Raw genomic sequence first — 23,352 nt, forward strand, 5'->3', positions numbered from 1 at the left:
GTTGGCCACAACCCGACCTGAGTTGCACTCTACTAACTTCTCTCTCTCTTTCTCTACTCTTTTTTTTTCCTGAAATGCACAAGAGATAAGGCAGAGCCTTATTTTATTATTTCACTAAAATAATTCAAAAAGGAAAATTTGTCAAGGTCCCTGCACTCCATAATAAGATATGTACTTTTTGGAAGTAATAATTAACACACACACACACGCATATATATATATATTATTTATGTATACAATCATATTTTGCCTAAAATTTATATTAAGTAATGAAAAATAAGGGGAGGTTGTGTGAATTCTTTCCAAGTTTGCCTAAAATAGTGCAAAGTTTTCAAGAAAGCCAAATATCTTTAATTTTATTTTCGAAACTGATGCACAATAATACGGTTCTCTAATTAATGCGACTTTTTGCAAGGTAAGAGCCCACCAAGTAGATGGTCTATAAAATCGTGCCATGTATTCTCTTCTTTAATGCTTACATATTTTCTCTTCTAGGGTTGTTCCTAGCTCCTTTAAACTGATTATTTTTTTAATGCTTACATATTTTCCTACTAGGGTTGTTCCTAGCTCCTTTAAACTGATTATTTTTTTAAAAAAACCAAAAAAAAAACCTATTGACTTTGATCTATAGACTATTTGGGAAGTGATGAATCCAAGTATGTGAGTGGTCACGACCTTGTAGTTAATGGTGGTTACACCATTGTCAATCCAATGTTTGCTATGCATTTTTCAGCTTCTTGATGTTGCCATGAGCTTTCACCCATTGCCAATCCATCTAATGATATTGTTCGTATCCTTTACTTCTTCATTTTATTTTAGGGCGTGTATGAATTCAATAAAAAAGTTGGCCATGTTAGTAAAGAAAATTATTTTAAATTTTATTTCAATATTGTGTCCCAAGCATGTTTTTAAATTTCGACCGAAATCCAAAATTTCGGAAATGTTCCGAAACCGAAATTGGTGAAATGAACCAAATTTCGGTCGAGATTTCAAAAATTTCTGCCAAAATTTAGTCAATTTCGTCAATTTTGGCGAAATTTGAATAAATTTTTTTAACTTACCAACTTCTCCAAAAGCTTAAGCTATTGGAGAAAAGGAGTTATTTATCTTTTATACTTTAACAAAAATATTAATTTTTTATTCCTTTCTCAAATTTCAGCCGAAATTATCGAAATCGCGGCGAAAAAAATCGACATTTCGTGCGTCTTTACCAAATTTTGGGATTTCGGCTAGTTCCGAAATTTTTGTCGAAACTGAAATTTCAAACCATGGTCCCAAGCCAGTGAAGGGGAAAATACAAATATTTGGGCCGTATCAATATCCTCTCCTATTTGCTGTGGGGTCCATCCTCATGTTGTGTGCCCCACACCCCACTCATCTCTTAATTAAAAAACAGAGAGAGTCGGTGGTGTAGTTCGATTGAAAGAATGAAAAAAAGGAAGAGAGAAAACAAGATGGAGAGAGGAGAGAATAAAATAGTGAAAAAGGGCTTTTCACACGTGGTCTCTTAGGGCTTTGCTTGGGCAGAAGAAATGATGAGGGTTTGGAACCCTAATCAATTAAAGATTGAAGTCTTTGCTAAGGCTAAGAAAGAAGAAAGAAGAAGAATCCAAAACCTATGTTTTTTAAAGGGTTCTTGTAGAAAAACCTAGTCCTATGAGAGATGGTGTTCTCTTTTTATGGGGTTAGGCTCGGGTTATGGGGTTAGGCTCGGGTTCGGTTCGGGTTGGCCACAACCCGACCTGAGTTGCACTCTACTAACTTCTCTCTCTTTCTCTACTCTTTTTTTTTTTCCTGAAATGCAAAAGAGATAAGGCACAGCCTTATTTTATCATTTCACTAAAATAATTCAAAAAGGAAAATTTGTCAAGGTCCCTGCACTCCATAATAAGATATGTACTTTTTGGAAGTAATAATTAACACACACACGCATATATATATATATATATATATATATATATATATATATATATATATATATATATATATATATATATATATATATATATATTATTTATGTATACAATCATGTTTTGCCTAAAATTTATATTAAGTAATGAAAAATAAGGGGAGGTTGTGTGAATTCTTTCCAAGTTTGCCTAAAATAGTGCAAAGTTTTCAAGAAAGCCAAATATCTTTAATTTTATTTTCGAAACTGATGCACAATAATACGGTTCTCTAATTAATGCGACTTTTTGCAAGGTAAGAGCCCACCAAGTAGATGGTCTATAAAATCGTGCCATGTATTCTCTTCTTTAATGCTTACATATTTTCTCTTCTAGGGTTGTTCCTAGCTCCTTTAAACTGATTATTTTTTTAATGCTTACATATTTTCCTACTAGGGTTGTTCCTAACTCCTTTAAACTGATTTTTTTTTTAAAAACCTATTGACTTTGATCTATAGACTAGAAGGTAAGGTGGCACTGATCACCGGTGGAGCAAGCGGAATCGGCAAATCCGCGGCCAAATTGTTCCACCGGCATGGTGCCAAAGTGTTCATAGCTGATGTCCAAGACGAATTGGGCCAATTAGTTAGCAAAGACCTCGCCTCCCCCGATTCCTTCATCCACTGTGATGTCTCAGACGAAGAACGCGTCCGAAATGCTATCGACAGTGTTGTAACCAGGTATGGGAAGCTCGAAATAATGTTCAACAATGCGGGCACCATAGACCCGTTCAAGCAAAGCATTATTCACAATGAGAAGGCGGATTTTGAAAGAGCACTTAGCCTGAATCTAACAGGCGTCTTCTTGAGCATCAGCAAGCATGCTGCACGGGTCATGATCCCGGCTCACCGTGGCAGCATAATTAGTACAAGTAGTATTGCTTCTGTCTTAGGTGGGCACAGTACTCATGCCTATACAAGTTCAAAGCACGCAGTGGTGGGGCCCACGAAGAACGCGGCAGTTGAGCTCGGGCGGGCAGTTTGGCGTTAGAGTAAATTGTGTTTCTCCTTACGGTGTCGTAACCCCTTTGGCTGAGAAATGTTTTCCCGCAAAGGGTGAAGAGCTTGAGAAGCCAATCGAGGGTCCTGCTAATCTTAAGGGGGTCTATCTTAAAGCAGAAGAAATTGCTAATGCTACTCTCTATTTGGGAAGTGATGAATCCAAGTATGTGAGTGGTCACAACCTTGTAGTTGATGGTGGTTACACCATTGTCAATCCAATGTTTGCTATGCAATTTTCAGCTTCTTGATGTTGCCATGAGCTTTCACTAGGGGTGGCAATGGTTCGGTTTCGGTTCGGTTTGACCCCCAAACCGAACCAAACCGAAATTTGAATCGGTTTGGTTTTACCAAACCAAAACCGAACCAAAACTGAATTTTCGGTTCGGTTTCGGTTCGGTTCCGCCAATTTTGCCACCCTTTACTCATAATAATTTCAAATATTTGGTTTCGGTTCGGTTTGATACCCAAACCGAACCAAACCGAAATTTGAATCGGTTTGGTTTAACCAAACCGAAACCGAATTTTCGGTTCGGTTTCGGCTCGGTTCCGGTTCGGTTCGGCCAATTTTGCCACCCCTAGCTTTCACCCATTGTCAATCCATCTAATGATATTGTTCGTATCCTCCACTTGTTCATTTTATTTTAGGGCGTCTATGAATTCAATAAAAAAGTTGGCCATGTTAGTAAAGAAAATTATTTTAAATTTTATTTCAATTTGTGTCCCAAGCATGTTTTTAAATTTCGACCGAAATCCAAAATTTCGGAAACGTTCCGAAACCGAAATTGGTGAAATGAACCAAATTTCGGTCGAGATTTCAAAAATTTCTGCCAAAATTTCGTCAATTTTCGCGAAATTTGAATAAATTTTGTTAACTTACCAACTTCTCCAAAAGCTTAAGTTGTTGAAGAAAAGGCGTTATTTATCTTTTATACTTTAACAAAAATATTAATTTTTTATTCCTTTCTCAAATTTCAGCCGAAATTATCGAAATCGCGGCCAAAAAAATCGACATTTCGTGCGTCTTTACCAAATTTCGGGATTTCGGCTAGGTCCGAAATTTTTGTCGAAACTGAAATTTCAAACCATGGTCCCAAGCCAATGAAGGGGAAAATACAAATATTTGGGCCGTATCAATATCCTCTCCGATTTGCTGTGGGGTCCATCCTCATGTTGTGTACCCCACACCCCACTCATCTCTTAATTAAAAAACAGAGAGAGTCGGTGGTGTAGTTCGATTGAAAGAAGGAAAAAAGAGAGAGAGAAAACAAGATGGAGAGAGGAGAGAATAAAATAGTGAAAAAGGGCTTTTCACACGTGGTCTCTTAGGGCTCTGCTTGGGCAAAAGAAATGAAGAGGGTTTGGAACCCTAATCAATTAAAGATTAAAGTCTTTGCTAAGGGTACGAAAGAAGAAAGAAGAAGAATTCAAAACCTATGTTTTTTAAGGGGTTCTCGTAGAAAAACCTAGTCCTATGAGAGATGATGTTCTCTTTTTACCTTTGTTGATGTTGACAATGACAAGACTATCAAATTCAACCCAAATTCTATTAATCTCTAAAGCATCATAGCAGTAGAGACCATCTCTCATAGCATTAGCTTCAGCCAGCATATTAGTATTCACATCATAGGAATGAGAGAAAGCAAATTTTACTCTACTGTTATTATCTCAAATAATACCCCCTCTTCTAGCAATACCAGGATTTTCGCTAGCTGCACCCAAGGTTTAAAATTTTGGTTTCGGACCTTGAAATTTCAAATTTTCGACCGAAATTTTGAAATTTCGACCGAAATGAACTCTGGTGCAAAACCAGAAATTATTATTTTATTCAATATTTAATTTCGACATAAATGACCGTTTTGATTTTCATCAATTTCGGTGTCGGTCTCCACCGAAATCAGAAATTTCAGATTTCGGTTGAAATTTAAAACCATGGCTGCACCGTCGACGGTCAGCTTTAGGAAGTTGTCACTAGTTTTTTTCCCAGATATAATGTCTCATCTGATGATCCTAAAGTGACACTGGTTGGGGGGACAACTGAATTGTGTTGAGTTAATCACAGATATATTAGAACCAGATGACACCTTTACCCCTCAACCAATTTTGTCTAACCCATGGATTGCCTAAGTAATCTCAGGCCACAAACCATAAACTAAACTCCACAAACATAGAGTATTTCCCAATTATGGTCAGATGATCTTTACCCTTCATTTGGTGTACCCTACTTGGTTTGGATTTTTATATTTTATTCATTTAAAAAATACGACTCATTTGACTTAACCGCATTATTGGCCGTGTCCGCGCCGAGTCAACAAGGATTTTCTTCAGCCGTGTTCCGTGTCACATTCACGTTTTTAAACACTGGTTAGGTTTATTATGTTTCTTTTTCTGTTTTTCTTGGTCATATTTCCTTTCTTTATTTTCAGGATTTTTTTTCTACAAGCTATTGATCTGTAGTTACTAGTGTTTTTTTTTCCCATTTTTTACATAGTAACTTTTATCTTTCTTATGCCATTTGTTTCTTGAGAAAAAAGCAACAGATTCACGTTTTTTTTTTCTCTATTAAGGTTTGGGTCGGGTCAGGTCCGGTCGGGTCGGGTTATGCGGTTAGGCTCAGGTTCGGTTCGGGTTGGCCTCAACCCGACCTGAGTTGCACCCTAGCTCAGGTTGGGCTCGGGTCGGGTCGGTCAGGTTATAGGGTTAGGCTCGGGTCGGGTCGGATTTTTTTTCTACAAGCTATTGATCTGTAGTTACTAGTGTTTTTTTTTCCCATTTTTTACATAGTAACTTTTATCTTTCTTATGCCATTTGTTTCTTGAGAAAAAAGCAACAGATTCACGTTTTTTTTTTTCTCTATTAAGGTTTGGGTCGGGTCAGGTCCGGTCGGGTCGGGTTATGCGGTTAGGCTCAGGTTCGGTTCGGGTTGGCCTCAACCGACCTGAGTTGCACCCTAGCTCAGGTTGGGCTCGGGTCGGGTCGGTCTGGTTATAGGGTTAGGCTCGGGTTCTGTTCGGGTTGGCCTCAACCCGACCAAGAAGGTTAGGCCCTTCCAAAGCTAGTTATTATGCTCACATGGGTGGTCCTCCTCAATCATTAGATAGAGAAAATCGCCAAGATTTCGTTGCCAAGATTTCGTTATCCGCTGAGTTGCACCCCTCTCTCTCTCTTTTCTACTCTTTTGTTTTTTTCCCTGAAATGCAAACGACATAAGGCAAAGCCTTATCTTTTATCCCATCGCCACCGACACAGACACAACCCACGCCTTGACGGGTGTGGGGCCCGGTGTTGCCGGGTATTAAAGAGTGTGACAAAAGAGTAGGTTTTTCTTCTTCTACAAAACGCAATCTTTTGGACACAGAGTAGATCAGTTGTGACTTGTGACACGGCCTCAACCATGGGAAGCACCTCTCTTCTCCCTATGGTTGCTAGAAGGTAATCTTCCCCTTTTTGCAATTTTTTTTTGAAAGTTATGCTTAGAGAAATGATATCAGCACAGCCATACATTGATATTTTCTCAAACCATCTTTTCTTTTAGTATTTAATTAAAGAGCTGTCAAAAGGAAGAAAAGACTAGTGGGTTTGTGCAAATATCAAAATATGGTTGTGCTGATAACATTTCCCTATATTTATTCTTGTGTGAGAGCCGCTAGGAAGACACTCCTGTATCAGGGATGTTAGGGACAGGGACAGCCCTCCATATTCTGCCATGTTTTCAAGCAGGCATAAATTACTTATTAATTCTTATATTTTTTTACAGATATATTCCTCTTTGGAGAAATTATATGGTGGCCGCCCTTTATATGTAAAGGGCAGGGAGAGAAAATATCCACCAAATTGATTTTTGATCAACCTACAAGTGAAAAAAGAAGGTTTGACCTGGATCAAATATCAAGGGGGAGAGTTTTTTCTCTCTCTGCCATTTACATTGGACGGTCGGCCACCATGTAAAAACTCCTTTGGAGAAATTATATGGTGGCCGCCCTTTATATGTAAAGGGTGGAGAGAGAAAATATCAACCATGTTGATTTTTGATCAACCTAAAAGTAAAAAGGAGGTTTGACCTGGATCAAAAATCAAGGGGGGAGAGTTTTTTCTCCTCTTTGAATACACTTGCAATTACTAGCTTGTCCTTGTATCACTTCACTCGGCCTACGGTTGGAATGCCCAGGAATAGGAATCAACTTCTTATATCGATTCTGATGCAGTGGCATATCCAAGTGGCACCGTAGGATAATGCCATTTGTCATCCATGTGGCACATCTATGTGGTTTGACTTGGTCTTGGTTTTGCATGGGAATTTAGATAAGCAATTACTGTGTCTAGTTTTTAGTATGTGTTAGTTAAGTATTTCTTTAATGATTTATAGGGACTTTGTTAAGACTTATTGAGTTTGTACTTTGACTACTTAGGAAATGGTATTGTCATGAAAATTGTCCTAGAAGTTATTATAGGGTATTGAGAATAGGTATAGAAGTTATTGGTAAGTCATTTTCCATGTATCTCATTTACTTCTTGTATCTCCAAATATATCAATGAGAATGAGCAAAGAGGGGATGATAGTTTTTGGCTAAAAAAAGAAAGCGGATGATAGTTTTTGGCTAAAAAAAGAAAGCTTTTTTTTATCATTTAGCAAGAGTTCTACTTCTTGTGTTTTTTTCCACAACCCTAAGGATTGCGATCGTCGATCCGAACGGTAACAGATTCCTATTCTGATTCTCCCTCTAACGAAATGAGAAAAATAAATTAAAATAAAAGTTTTAATTAAAAAACTCTAATAAAATTCCAATCTAATTGTGGCTGGCTTAGGATACCACCTCTTGGGGCGGGAAACAGATTGTGGCATTTTTCCTGCCTCTAATTCAGCCCCGGTGTCAATTCCACCTCCTAAATTCCGTTATTTTTTGAAAAGAGGACGAAATGGAAAAAGAAGAATCGACGCCGGAAAAATTGGATGACGTCGGAAAAATGGACGTCGCAAGAAAAAATGAAAGAAAAAAGAGGAAAAAAAAGTGGAAATGTTGTCGAGTAGGAAATGTTCAGGCCGTGTCGAGAAAACTTCGTGTCATGTTGAGAAAAGTAAGGGTCAAGTTAGAAAAGTTTGGGTCTTAGCAGGAAAAATTCTTGTCGTGTAGGCAAAAGTTCATGTTGACTAAGTAAAGTTGGGGTAAAGTAGAAAATGTTGGGTTAAGTAGGAAAACTTCAAGCCATCTCAGGAAAACATAGGTTCACGTTGCGGCGGCAAAAGTTGGGGACGAGTTGGGAAAAGTTCTCGACTTGATCTCAACTTTTCTCGACTCGATCCCAACTTCCTCTTCTTCTTCCTATTTCTTTTTATTTTTTCAGGCATCTTCCTTTTTTTTCGGCGTCGATTCTTCCTTCTCTTTTCTGTTTCTTCATCCTCCTCTTCCTTTTTTCCCTCTTCCTCTTTCAAGTTGCAACAATGGTCCCCGACAGTGGTAATGAAAAAACAAAACAAATAAAAAGAAGAAAAAGAAGATGAAGAAAGAACCCTTGTTCAGAGAAGATGCAAACATGTCTATTATGTATGGCACCATCCGGTAGTAAGAAGAATTGAAAGTACAAGGTACTCATAATTTCCAAAATAAAATGCAATTTCCGGATCAATTTCCCAAAGAAAGATCAAACATTGGTAAAAACCAGTGTGATTTAAAACTCGTTGGCTCGGCTCGGGACTCGGCCGAGTCGACGCGGAATGGTGGTAGCCGCGTTATAGAGTCACAGACTCGGCCGAGTCCGAGTCATGTTGAACGAAAAAAAAAATGAATGACTCGGTAAAAATAAAAAACAAGATTTGTTTTTTCAATGTAGTAGACCACTGAAAACTATAAGGCTGAATGTCTTGTCACTTGTCTCCTGCCAACTAGGGGTGTAAACGAGCCGAGCTTGGCCAGGCTCGGCTCGGCTCGTTAAGCTCAAAGGCTTGGCTCGGGCTCGAACTAGGCTCGGCTCGGCTCGGCTCGGTCAGGCTAGGGCAGGCTCGCGAGCCGTTCGCGAGCTTCATCGAGCTTGGGTTATAAAGTTTCGCACTTGGCAAAGGTCGGTAGCAAAAGCAAATAAAAAAAAAGTAATCATTCCAGACAGAAAGTAATATAGCTAAAAGTTTCGCACTTGGCAAAGGTCGGTAGCAAAAAAGCAAATAAAAAAAAAAGTAATCATTACAGACAGAAAGTATAATAGCTGAATTTATAAAGTTTAAAATGAAAAATTACGAATAAAAGGTAGAAAGTTATTACAATTAAGAAAAAATACCAAAAAAAGTTAAAAGATATGACAATTACGAGGAAATAATTAATTTCGATTTTCCACAGCCGTTTGATACGCACCCTCGTTACGTTTTTGCAGATGATGTTGACACGTTTTTGCAGATGATGTGACATATGATGTGACATGACGAGCCTTAACGATCCGAGCCGAGCCTGGCCTAACTCGGGCTCGGCTCGTTAAGCTTAACGAGCCGGCTCGGCTCGGCTCGGTAAGAATTCGAGCCGAGCTTTTTTAGAGCCGAGCTCGAGCGAGCTTCCGAGCCCGAGCCAAAATTGACACCCTTACTGCCAACCACAGTAAAAATAAAAACCTTTTCCAATCACAAGATTCGTTTTTAGTAAAAATAAAAAGGGTTATTTACTGTTACGTGTCAGAGAGTTGCATTATTGACATAAAAATGTCAGTTGTTGAGAAAAAACGAATAAATGCTGATTTATAAAAAGTCAAAATTTTAGGACCAAAATGCCCCTCAGTACATTTATTCTGCTTCCCTTCTTCTTTTTACAGTTTTACTTTTACCCTGTTTTAACCTAGTTGAAGTGCTTCTTCTCCGGCGAAACCTACTCTTTTCTCCGGCAATACGTAAGAAGCTAAGCTTGAAATCTCATTCTCCCTCTCTCTCTCTATATATTTCTATTTTTTTTCAAAACTCCATCTAACATCATCTCCTTCTCTCTCTCTCTCTCTCTCTCTCATTTTTTAGGGTATTCAAAGGTTTTTTTTGCTTGAAATGCACAAAATTGGACCCATCAGCCTACTGCCTCGTCAAATCTTTCTCAAAAAGAGGTTTGAGATCTCCCCCTCTTCTTCTCAACGTAAAAACAGGTACTCGAAGCCAAAACAGGATATTCGAAGTTTTGTGAAACTATGGGTGGCTTGTACTTTCAAATTCTTCTCACTAACGGATGGCACTGGTACGTACTGGGGAGAGTTTCTCTTGTTCTTAGTTGTACCTATGGTGTTAGAAAACAACTACGAAGAATAACAGTAGATGTGGGTTTGATTGAGGAAACCTTGGCCTCTGTTAACACAAAGTGTTTGTTGGGTTTCAAAACATACCTTGGCAGATTGCTTCCATTCCATTTAAAATAAGTGAACCCACGTTCAATACAAGAAAATAGGAGAAAGATCTACTACCACTTACCCACATCACCTACATGATAACTACATCCTATAACATGATAACTACAGACTTATCTTGTCTTATTCCACTAACCCAACGTCACATACACATCATTTGCCATTAGCTATCTACACATAATAAAAGAAAAAAAGAAAAAAAAAAGAAGAGTTTCTATTTTGCACGTAACATCTCCTCCCCCTTAGAAATCGGCCTTGTCCTCATGGCCATCTTCTTCTTCTTCTTCTTCGTAGCATGCCTCTATTAGGAACAACTTCTTACGTCGATGTCCCGGGACAAACTTCTCGTTACAGTTATAGCATGGTCCTTGATTCCGTCTCTCTTGCAGTTCAGTGGGTTACATCCATCGGATTGGAAGCGTAGGACCAATGTTGGTTGTGATTGGGTTCGCCGTGTCTGACGTTGGAATGGCACGCTGTGATAAATCACGGGCCTCGTACTGGCGGGCCAGTCCGATAGCACCAGATAAGGTCGTGGGTCTATTGGCATGAACGTCAATTCTACGAGAATCTCGTAACCCACTAACAAAACAACGGACCTGACGATCTTGGGGAAGATGTCCGACCTTCACAAGTAACTTCTCGAACTGGGTTTGGTAAGGTCGCACCGATTCAGTTTGCTCCAATTTGGTGAGTTCTCCAAAGAAATATAAGAATTGGCTTGGACCTTATCGAGAATAGAGCCCATCCTTGAACTCTTCCGAAGTAACTACCTTCATTTCTTGCTTCAGCAATTGGTATCATAGTTGGGTCTCATGAAATTGGAAAAACCATTCTGCCCTACATAACCAACTCGTTGGATCTTCACCACCGTTGAAACGCGGAAAGTCCAACCGCATAAATTTGGGTGTGTATGAGTTGGTGGAACCAGCATGATGAGAGCCACCATTGCCATTAACCTGATCTTCATTGATTCGAATAGGAGCGTGAGAAGTCTCCCCCGTCTCCCTGGCAGATTAATTAGAGATTTGATCCACACGTGTGTTCAATTTTTCGAACATCTGCGCCATTCGATTCATCATGTCTTGCTGACCTTTTGAAAGCGACTCCATAGCTTGCTCGAATCGCTCCACACGTTGGTCCAGGCCTGAGCTCTGATATCACAATGGTACGTACTGGGGAGAGTTTCTCTTGTTCTTAATTAGTTGTACCTATGGTGTTAGAAAACGACTACGAAGAATAATAATAGATGTAGGTTTGATTGAGGAAACCTTGGCCTCTGGTAACACAAAGTGTTTGTTGGGTTTCAAAACGATACCCTGGCAGATTGCTTCCATTCAATTTAAAATAATTGAACCCACGTTCAATACAAGAAAATAGGAGAAAGATCTACTCCCACTCACCCACATCACCTACATGATAACTACATCCTATAACAGGATAACTGCAGACTTATCCTACCTTATTCCACTAACCCACGTCACATACACATCATGTGACGTTAGCTATCTACACATAATAAAAGAAAAAAAAGAGAAAAATGAAGAGTTTCTATTTTGCACGTAACAGGCACCGTACAAGAAAAAGGACCCTTTTGCCATCAAGTCTATATGTACGAGAATAATGGCATTTTTATTCTTCATCTTCTCCAAATAAGGGTTTGTGAAACTACCAATTACTCCAAAAGCTTAAGCATTTGGAGAAGTTAAAGAAAATCAGATCGTATACCTGATATTCTCTAACAGGGTTCCTTCTTCATCTTCTTCCTCTTCTTCTCTTATTTGCTATGTTTTTTCATCGATCATTGCTGCAACTCATAATAGAAGGAAGAGAAAGAGGGAGAGGAAGAAGAAGAAGTGGAAGAAAAAGAAAAGGAAGGTAAAGAGGGGGAAAAAGAGGAAGAACAATATGAAGAGGAAGAAAATATGAGGAAGAATATGGAAAAAGAAGAATCGATGCCGGAAAAAATAGATGATGCTGGAAAAGGGACGGCACTAGAAAAATGAAAGAAAAAAATGGGAGAAAATAAAAGGAAATGTTGGTGTCAAATAGGAAAAGTTGTGGTCGTGTTGGGAAAACTTCGGGTTGTGTCGAGAAATGTTGGGGTTAAGTCGAAAAGTTCGGGTCATATCGAGAAAAAATTGTGTGTGTCGACAAAAGTTCATGTCGACTTAGTAAAGTTGGGGTCAAGTAAAAGTAGGAAAACTTCAAGTCATGTCGGAAAAACTTTGGTTCACGTTGGGAAACATCAGATCGTGACAGGAAAAGTTGGGGATCAGCTGGGAAAAGTTCTCGCCTTGACCTCATCTTTTCTCATCTCGACCCCAACTTCCCCTTCGTCCTCCTCTTTCTTTTTACTTTTTTCCGACATTTCCATTTTTTCGGTTTCAACTCTTCCTCTTCTTCCTTTTCTTTTTCTTCTTCATCCTCCTCTTCCTATTTTCCCTCTTTGTCCTCTTTCGAGTTGCAGAAATGGTCATTGGCAATGGTGATGAAAAAAAACCAAATAAAGAGAAGAAAAAGAAGATGAAGAAAGAACCCTTGTTCGGAGAAGATGAAAAAATGACTATTCTCATGCATATATATAGACTTAAGGGGAAACTTGTCTTTTTATGTACTGCACCATCCGTTAGTAAGAAGAATTGAAAGTACAAGCCACTCATATTTTCATAAATAAAGCGGAATTTCTGGATCATTTTCCGAAAGAAAAATCAAACATTGGTAAAACCCCATTGCCAATCATCTTTAAATTCACCTTTGTAGAATACATTCTCGATAGGTCTAACAGTAGACGCTATGTAAATAATTTTTTTGCTATAGACAAATTATGTTTTAAAATTTCTATTTTATCATCTTTTCGAAAACCTAATGTCATCGTTTCCCCATAGAATTTGTAATGTATCTCATATTTTCTTTTATTTTACATATTTTATTCCGGAAAGATAATATTCTTCTATCAAGCCACCACCAATGCGCCCATCACAACATCAATGGATTGGAGAAATGATATTAGCATTGCTCTTTCTTAATCCTGCCTAGAAAAACTCACAAAAGTTGCCCTGTTTGATGAATTCCAGAACCTCCTATAGGCTATAGATGCTCTAGTAAAATGAGACATGAGTAAAACACTTCAGATGAAAATTTTCTTTTAGCAGAATCACTTATTGTCTTTTTACAAAGTGTTAATCACATGTATATATTCTCTTCTTTAATGCTTACATATTTTCCTACTAGGGTTGTTACTAGCTCCTTTAAACTGATTATTTAAAAAAATAAAAACCAAAAAAAACCTATTGACTTTGATCTATAGACTAGAAGGTAAGGTGGCACTGATCACCGGCGGAGCAAGCGGGATCGGCAAATCCACGGCCAAATTGTTCCACCGGCACGGTGCCAAAGTGTTCATAGCCGATGTCCAAGACGAATTGGGCCAATTAGTTAGCAAAGACCTCGCCTCCCCCGATTCCTTCATCCACTGTGATGTCTCAGACGAAGAACAGGTCCGAAATGCTATCGACAGTGTTGTAAGCAGGTATGGGAAGCTCGACATAATGTTCAACAATGCGGGCACCTTAGACGCGTACAAGCAAAGCATTATTAACAATGAGAAGGCGGATTTTGAAAGAGTACTTAGCCTGAATCTAACAGGGGCGTTCTTGGGCATCAAGCATGCTGCACGGGTCATGATCCCAGCTCACCGCGGCAGCATAATTAGTACAGCTAGTATTGCTTCTGTCTTAGGTGGGCTCAGTACTTATGCCTACACAAGTTCAAAGCACGCGCTGGTGGGGCTCACGAAGAACGCGGCCGTTGAGCTCGGGCAGTTTGGTGTTAGAGTAAATTGTGTTTCTCCTTATGGTCTTGTAACCCCAATGACTGAGAAAAATTTGACCGCAAAGGGTGAAGAGCTTGAGAAGGCAATGGAGGGTCCTGCTAATCTTAAGGGGGTCTATCTTAAAGCAGAAGACATTGCTTATGCTGCTCTCTATTTGGGAAGTGATGAATCCAAGTATGTGAGTGGTCACAACCTTTTAGTTGATGGTGGTTACACCATTGTCAATCCAATGTTTGCTATGCATTTTTCAGCTTCTTGATGTTGCCATGAACTTTCACCCATTGCCAATCCATCTAATGATATTGTTCCTATCCTCCACTTGTTCATTTTATTTTAGGGCCTCTATGAATTCAATAAAAAATCGGCCTTGTTAGTAAAGAAAATTATTTTAAATTTTATTTCAATATTGTGTCGCAAGCATGGTTTTAAATTTCGACCGAAATCTGAAATTTCGGAATCGTTCCGAAACCGAAATTGGCGACACGTACCAAATGTTGGGTTCGGCCAAAATTTCGGAAATTTCTTCAATTTCAGCGAAATTTGAATAAAAATTGTTAACTTACCAACTTCTCCAAAAGCTTAAGCTGTTGGAGAATGGCGTTATTTATCTTTTATTCTTTAACAAAAATATTAATTTTTTATTCCTTTCCCAAATTTCAGCCGAAATTACCGAAATTTTTGCCGAAACCGAAATTTGAAACCATGGTCCCAAGCTAGTGAAGGGGAAAATACAAATATTTGGGCCGTATCAATATCCTCTCCTATTTGTTGTGGGGTCCATCCCCATGTTGTCGGCCCCACACCCCTTCATCTCTTAATTAAAAAACAGAAAGAGTCGGTGGTGTAGTTCGATTGAAAGAAGGAAAAAAAAGAGGGAAAAAAAGATGGAGAGAGGAGAGAATAAAATAGTAAAAAAGATCTTTTCTCTTGTGGTCTTTTAGGGTTTTGCTTGGTCAAAAGAAATGAAGAGGGTTTGGAACCCTAATCCATTAAAGATTGAAGTCTTTGCTAAGGGTAAGAAAGAAAAAGGTAGAAGAATCCAAAACCTATGTCTTTTAAGGGGTTATTGGAGAAAAACCAAGCCCTGAGAGAGATGGTGTTCTGTTTTTACCTTTGATGATGTTGGCAATGACAAAACTATCAAATTCAATCCAAATTCTATTAATCCCTAAAGTATCATAGTAGTAGAAACCATCTCTCTTACCATTAGCTTCAACCAGCATATTAGCATTCACATCAGAGGAATGAGAGAAAGCAAATCTTACTCTATTGTTATCATCTCAAATAATACCCCCTCTTCTAGCAATACCAGGATTTTTCGCTAGCTGCACCATCGACGTTCAGCTTTAGGAAGTTGTCACTAGTTTTTTTCCAATAATATAGTTCACAAAAGAGTACCTCTTTTATGTACAGTTGTTCACAAAAGAGTGCCTCGTTTTGGCTATCTCTACAGTTATGCATGTAGGCAGAGATATAACCTCTATTTTCATTATTTTTTGAAGGATGCTTGTGTTCAACACAAACTCACATTGTCTTATTCTATAATCAATGAGCTGTTGAGGCTTCTTGGAAATTGTAATAGCTTTAGACAACTGTTTAAATAATAAAAGACAAGGTGAGTCTGTCTCATTATTAAAGAATGGTAGTGTAAATATCATAGCCAAAGTACCAACAATTAATAGTTAAACAATTAATTTCTAAAAAATTAATATTTTAAATCTAGGAAAATGATATTAGCACAGCCCTAGTTTTATATTTTCACTAAATCATCTTGTCGTTTTGAATTTAAAAAATTAGTGGGCTCCCACATGGTAAGATGATCTTTGCCATTCATTTGGTATGCCCTACTTGGTTTCCATTTTTGTATTTTATTCATTTAAAAATTACAACTCATCTGACTTGACCGCGTCAACCGCGTTATTGGCCGCGTCCGTGCTGAGTCGACAAGGATTTTATTCGGCAGCGTTCTGCATCACATTCGCGTTTTTAAACACAGGTTGGGTTTGATTTTTTTCTTTTCCTATTTCCCTTCTTTATTTTCAGGATTTTTTTTCTACCAGCTATGGATCTGTAGCTACTAGTATTTTTTTTCCATTTTTCACATAGTATCTTTTATCTTTCTTATGCCATATGTTTCTTGGGAAAAAAGCAGCAGATTCACAGGTTTTTTTTTTTCTATTCGGGTTGGGGTCGGGTCGGGTTATAGGGTTAGGCTTGGGTTCAGTTCGGGTTGGCCTCAACCCGACCTGAGTTGCACCCTACTAACTTCTCGATCAACTTTCACTTTCTATGGGTTTCTTTCCAATCTATTAACTTATAACCCGTGCATCGCACGGTTGGCCAACTAGTCTCTCTCTCTCTCTCTCTCTCTCTCTCTATATATATATATATATATATATATATATATATATATATATATATTTTTTATAATTTATTAATGTATAGAATCATGTTTTGCCTAAAATTTATATTAAATAATGAGAAATAAGGGGAGGCTTTGCCAATAGTTTATATTAAATAATAAAAAATAAGGGGTGGTTGTGTGAAATATTTAATTTAATTTTCGAAAATAAAATAATAACACTTGAAGGGACTGATGCACAATAATTAATGCGACTTTTTGCAAGGTAAGAGCCCACCAACTAGATGGTCTATAAAATCGTGCCATCTCAAAGCACTGGCCCACAACAATATAATTATCCAATCACTGTGAATTTTCAAGGTAGGGGGGCCACCGATTGGAAGATTTATAATGTATAATGTGGGGCCATCAATACAGTACAAAATTTACCTCGACATTACTTGGAAAATGATATTTTCACAAGCAAGGAAATCCATTTTCAGAAAATGAAGAAGATTCACGTGGATAATTTGGCTTGACATTTAGTACATGATAATACATTATTTTTATTTGAACAATGTCGATCACGATCACGATCACGAAAGTAATCATATGGTAGTGCGTGTAACCAAAGAGTAGGTTTTCTTCTTCTATAAAAGGCAATCTTTTGAACACAAAATACATCAGTTGTGACACGGCCTCAACCATGGGAAGCACCTCTCTTCTCCCTACCATTGCTAGAAGGTAATCTTCCCCTCTTTGCCAAATTTTTTGAAAGTTATACTTGGGGAAATGATATCAGCACAACCATATTTTGATATTTTCACAGACAATCTTGTCTTTTAGTATTTAAAGAGCTGTCAAAAGCTTATTACATTTCCCAAAAAAGCTCTCACGACCTAATATTTAAAGAACAGACAGTTAAAATATGGTTGTGCTGGTAACATTTGCCTATACTTATTCCCTGTTTGAGAGCAGCTGGGAACACTGAAATCGGGTGTATCGGAATCCAATCTCGAATCCAGTGCCTGATTCTGACCATCCAAATGCATTGTTTTGTTTTGATATTTTGGAATAGTAAGTAGAAAGTAGAAGTTTTATACGGTGTAAGCCCTTGTAGTCCCGTATTTTTCAAAATGTACTGTATGGACGACACTATAGGATGATCCAAACCGTCCATGTGATGGGCCAGAACATAATAGGTTGTGATGGGGTATAAAAATAGCAACCTATAACAGGCCGACACCTGTCCAGGGGTATTACGGTAATTACCTCGAAGTAGGACCACCCAACACATCAACTCTTTCCTTTTTAAAGCTTTCTAGGCTATCAACTTCTCCATCTCATCAACTCTTTCCTTTTAAGAGTTTGCTAGAATTTCATTTTTTATACTAGCTATGTGCCATTAGTAGTTTGTGAAGGTTACTCCATCGAAAGAAAGCTTTTTGTGAAACTATGGGTGGCTTGTACTTTCAAATTCTTCTCACTAACGGATGGCACTGGTACGTACTGGGGAGAGTTTCTCTTGTTCTTAGTTGTACCTATGGTGTTAGAAAACAACTACGAAGAATAACAGTAGATGTGGGTTTGATTGAGGAAACCTTGGCCTCTGTTAACACAAAGTGTTTGTTGGGTTTCAAAACGATACCCTGGCAGATTGCTTCCATTCCATTTAAAATAAGTGAAGCCACGTTCAATACAAGAAAATAGGAGAAAGATTTACTACCACTCACCCACATCACCTACATGATAACTACATCCTATAACAAGATAACTACAGACTTATCCTACCTTATTCCACTAACGCACGTCACATACACAACATTTGCCATTAGCTATCTACACATAATAAAAGAAAAAAAGAAAAAAAAAAGAGTTTCAATTTTGCACGTAACATCTCCTCCCCCTTAGAAATCGGCCTTTTCCTCAAGGCCATCTTCTTCTTCTTCTTCTTCTTCGTAGCATGCCTCTATTAGGAACAACTTCTTACATCGATGTCCGGGACAAACTTCTCGTTACAGTTATAGCATGGTCCTTGATTCTGTCTCTCTTGTAGCTCAGTGGGTTACATCTGTCGGATTGGAAGCATAGGACCACTGTTGGTTGTGATCGGGTACGTCGTGTCTGACGTTGGAATGGCACGCTGTGTTAAATCACGGGCCTCGTACTGGCGGATCAGTCCAATAGCACCAGATAAGGTCGTGGGTCTATTGGCATGAACGTCAATTCTACGAGAATCTCGTAACCCACTAACAAAACAACTGACCTGACGATCTTGGGGAAGATGTCTGACCTTCACAAGTAACTTCTCGAACTGGGTTTGGTAAGCTCGCACCGATTCAGTTTGCTCCAATTTGGTGAGTTCTCCAAAGAAATATAAGAATTGGCTTGGACCATATCGAGAATGGAGCCCATCCTTGAACTCTTCCCAAGTAACTAGCTTCATTTCTTGCTTCAGCAATTGGTTCCATAGTTGGGCGTCACCCTCAAGGTGAAAGGAAGCCAACGATACTTTTTCTGTCACTGGGGTCTCATGAAATTGGAAAAACTGTTCTGCCCTACATAACCAACTCCTTGGATCTTCACCACCGTTGACACACGGAAAGTCCAACCTCACAAATTTGGGTGTGTATGAGTTGGTGGAACAGGATGAAGAGGGCCACCATTGCCATTAACCTGATCTTCATTGATTCGCATAGGAGCATGAGAAGTCTCCCCCGTCTCCCTGGCAGATTAATTAGAGATTTGATCCACACGTGTGTTCAATTTTTCGAACATCTGCGCCATTCGATTCATCATGTCTTGGTGGCCTTTTGAAAGCGACTCCATAGCTTGCTCTAATCGCTCCACACGTTGGTCCATGCCTGAGCTCTGATATCACAATGGTACGTACTGGGGAGAGTTTCTCTTGTTCTTAGTTGTACCTATGGTGTTAGCAAACGACTACGAAGAATAACAATAGATGTAGGTTTGATTGAGAAAACCTTGGCCTCTGTTAACACAAAGTGTTTGTTGGGTTTCAAAACGATACCCTGGCAGATTGCTTCCATTCAATTTGAAATAAGTGAACCCACGTTCAATACAAGAAAATAGGAGAAAGATCTACTCCCACTCAACCACATCACCTACATGATAACTACATCCTATAACAAGATAACTGCAGACTTATCCTACCTTATTCCACTAACCCACGTCACATACACATCATGTGCCGTTAGCTATCCACACATAATAAAAAAAAGAAAAAAAGAAAAACGAAGAGTTTCTATTTTGCACGTAACTGGCACCGTACAAGAAAAAGGACCCTTTTGCCATCAAGTCTATATGTACGAGAATAATGCCATTTTTATTCTTCATCTTCTCCAAATAAGGGTTTGTGAAACTTCCAATTACTCCAAAAGCTTAAGCATTTGGAGAAGTTAAAGAAAATCAGATCGTATACCTGATATTCTCTAACAGGGTTCCTTCTTCATCTTCTTCCTCTTCTTCTCTTATTTGCTATCTTTTTTAATCGATCATTGCTGCAACTCAGAACAGAAGGAAGAGAAAGAGGGAGAGGAAGAAGAAGAAGTGGAAGAAAAATAAAAGGAAGGTAAAGAGGGGGAAAAAGAGGAAGAACAATATGAAGAAGAAGAAAATATGAGGAAGAATATGGAAAAATAAGAATCGATGCTGGAAAAAATAGATGATGCCGGAAAAGGGACGACACTAGAAAAATGAACGAAAAAAAGGGGAGAAAATAAAAGGAAATGTTGGTGTCAAATAGGAAAAGTTGTGGTCGTGTCGGGAAAACTTCGGGTCGTGTTAAGAAATGTTGGGGTTAAGCCGAAAAGTTCGGGTCATATCGAGAAAAAATTGTGTCGTGTCGGCAAAAGCTCATGTCGACTTAGTAAAGTTGGGGTCAAGTAAAAGTAGGAAAACCTCAAGTCATGTCGGGAAAAGTTTGGTTCACGTTGGGAAACTTCAGATCGTGACAGGAAAAGTTGGGGATCAGCTGGGAAAAGTTCTCGCCTTGACCTCAACTTTTCTCAACTCGACCCCAATTTCCCCTTCGTCCTCCTCTTTCTTTTTACTTTTTTCCGACATTTCCATTTTTTCAGCTGTCAAAAGCTTATTACATTTCCCAAAAAAGCTCTCACGACCTAATATTTAAAGAACAGACAGTCAAAATATGGTTGTGCTGGTAACATTTCCCTATACTTATTCCCTGTTTGAGAGCAGCTGGGAACGGTGAAATCGTGTGTATCGGAATCCAATCTCGAATCCAGTGCCTGATTCTGACCATCCAAATGCATTGTTTTGTTTTGATATTTTGGAATAGTAAGTAGAAAGTAGAAGTTTTATACGGTGTAAGCCCTTGTAGTCCCGTATTTTTCAAAATGTAGTGTATGGACCACACTATAGGATGATCCAAACCGTCCATGTGATGGGCCAGAACATAAATAGGTTGGGTCCCAGAATTATTTTCCATAGGATGATCATAGCCCTCCATTAGTAAAAAGAATTGAACGTACAAGCCACTCATATTTTCAGAAATAAAGCAGAATTTCTGGATCATTTTCCGAAAGAAAAATCAAACATTGGTAAAACCCCATTGCCAATCCTCTTTAAATTCACCTTTGTAGAATACATTCTCGATAGGTCTAACAGTAGACGCTATGTAAATAATTTTTTTGCTATAGACAAATTATGTTTGAAAATTACTATTTTATCATCTTTTCGAAAACCTAATGTCATCGTTTCCCCATACAATTTGTAATGTATCTCATATTTTCTTTTATTTTAAATATTATATTCGGGAAAGATAATATTCTTCTATCAAGCCACCACCAATGCGCCCTTCACAACATCAATGGATTGGAGAAATGATATTAGCATTGCTCTTTCTTAATCCTTCCTAGAAAAACTCACAAAAGTTGCCCTGTTTGATGAATTCCAGAACCTCCTATAGGCTATAGATGCTCTACTAAAATGAGACATGAGTAAAACACTTCAGATGATAATTTTATTTTAGCAGAATCAGTTATTGTCTTTTTACAAAGTGTTAATCCCATGTATTCTCTTCTTTAATGCTTACATATTTTCCTACTAGGTTTGTTACTAGCTCCTTTAAACTGATTATTTAAAAACTAAAAACAAAAAAAAAACCTATTGACTTGATCTATAGACTAGAAGGTAAGGTGGCACTGATCACCGGCGGAGCAAGCGGGATCGGCAAATCCACGGCCAAATTGTTCCACCGTCACGGTGCCAAAGTGTTCATAGCTGATGTCCAAGACGAATTGGGCCAATTAGTTAGCAAAGACCTCGCCTCCCCCGATTCCTTCATCCACTGTGATGTCTCAGACGAAGAACAGGTCCGAAATGCTATCGACAGTGTTGTAACCAGGTATGGGAAGCTCGACATAATGTTCAACAATGCGGGCACCTTAGACGCATACAAGCAAAGCATTATTAACAATGAGAAGGCGGATTTTGAAAGAGTACTTAGCCTGAATCTAACAGGGGCCTTCTTGGGCATCAAGCATGCTGCACGGGTCATGATCCCGGCTCACCGCGGCAGCATAATTAGTACAGCTAGTATTGCTTCTGTCTTAGGTGGGCTCAGTACTTATGCCTACACAAGTTCAAAGCATGCGCTGGTGGGGCTCACGAAGAACGCGGCCGTTGAGCTCGGGCAGTTTGGTGTTAGAGTAAATTGTGTTTCTCCTTATGGTCTTGTAACCCCTTTGGCTGAGAAATTTTTTACCGCAAAGGGTGAAGAGCTTGAGAAGGCAATGGAGGGTCCTGCTAATCTTAAGGGGGTCTATCTGAAATCAGAAGACATTGCTAATGCTCCTCTCTATTTGGGAAGTGATGAATCCAAGTATGTGAGTGGTCACAACCTTGTAGTTGATGGTGGTTACACCATTGTCAATCCAATGTTTGCTATGCATTTTTCAGCTTCTTGATGTTGCCATGAGCTTTCACCGATTGCCAATCTATCTAATGATATTGTTCCTATCCTCCACTTGTTCATTTTATTTTAGGGCCTCTATGAATTCAATAAAAAATTGGCCTTGTTAGTAAAGAAAATTATTTTAAATTTTATTTCAATATTGTGTCGCAAGCATGGTTTTAAATTTCAACCGAAATCCGAAATTTCGGAAACGTTCCGAAACCAAAATTGGCGACAAGTACCAAATGTTGGGTTCGGCAAAAATTTCGGAAATTTCGTCAATTTCTGCGAAATTTGAATAAAAATTGTTTACTTACCAACTTCTCCAAAAGCTTAAGCTGTTGGAGAATGGTGTTATTTATCTTCTATACTTTAACAAAAATATTAATTTTTTATCCCTTTCCCAAATTTCAGCCGAAATTACCGAAATTTTGGACCAAAAAATCGACATTTCGTCCGTCTTTACTAAAATTTCGGGATTTCGGCTAAGACCAAAATTTTTGCCGAAACCGAAATTTGAAACCATGGTCCCAAGCTAGTGAAGGGGAAAATACAAATATTTGGGCCGTATCAATATCCTCTCCTATTTACTGTGGGGTCCATCCCCATGTTGTCGGCCCCACACCCCCTCACCTCTTAATTAAAAAACAGAAAGAGTCGGTGGTGTAGTTCGATTGAAAGAAGGAAAAAAAAGAGGGAAAACAAGATGGAGAGAGGAGAGAATAAAATAGTGAAAAGAGCTTTTCTCATGTGGTCGCTTAGGGTTTTGCTTGGGCAAAAGAAATGAAGAGGGTTTGGAACCCTAATGCATTAAAGATTGAAGTCTTTGCTAAGCGTAAGAAAGAAGAATGAAGAAGAATCCAAAATCCATGTTTTTTAAAGGGTTCTTGGAGAAAAACCTAGTCCTATGAGAGATGGTGTTCTGTTTT

At 38.6% G+C, this 23,352-nt stretch overlaps 2 protein-coding genes and 1 pseudogene across 2 annotated transcripts; all 3 read left to right on the forward strand.

Moving 5' to 3' along the window:
* Window positions 1-2,185: 2,185 nt before the first annotated feature.
* On the forward strand, window positions 2,186-3,195 carry LOC143863395 (secoisolariciresinol dehydrogenase pseudogene; annotated as a pseudogene).
* A 3,062-nt stretch (window positions 3,196-6,257) lies between these two features.
* LOC143863823 (secoisolariciresinol dehydrogenase-like) lies at window positions 6,258-14,462 on the forward strand. The gene is made up of 2 exons (XM_077374596.1): window positions 6,258-6,376; window positions 13,620-14,462. Exons 1-2 carry the CDS (start codon window positions 6,339-6,341, stop codon window positions 14,401-14,403), a joined length of 822 nt encoding a protein of 273 aa, XP_077230711.1. The 5' UTR covers window positions 6,258-6,338; the 3' UTR covers window positions 14,404-14,462.
* Window positions 14,463-17,120: 2,658 nt separating this feature from the next.
* On the forward strand, window positions 17,121-22,557 carry LOC143863828 (secoisolariciresinol dehydrogenase-like). Its single transcript, XM_077374606.1, has 2 exons — window positions 17,121-17,229; window positions 21,653-22,557. The coding sequence occupies exons 1-2, from the start codon at window positions 17,192-17,194 to the stop codon at window positions 22,434-22,436; spliced, it is 822 nt and encodes a 273-aa protein (XP_077230721.1). The 5' UTR covers window positions 17,121-17,191; the 3' UTR covers window positions 22,437-22,557.
* Window positions 22,558-23,352: the final 795 nt, after the last annotated feature.

The sequence above is a fragment of the Tasmannia lanceolata genome, unplaced genomic scaffold (genome assembly GCF_043159265.1).
Source record: "Tasmannia lanceolata isolate RefF3 unplaced genomic scaffold, GAP_Taslan_0.1 ptg000044l, whole genome shotgun sequence".
Classification (NCBI taxonomy): Eukaryota; Viridiplantae; Streptophyta; class Magnoliopsida; order Canellales; family Winteraceae; genus Tasmannia; species Tasmannia lanceolata.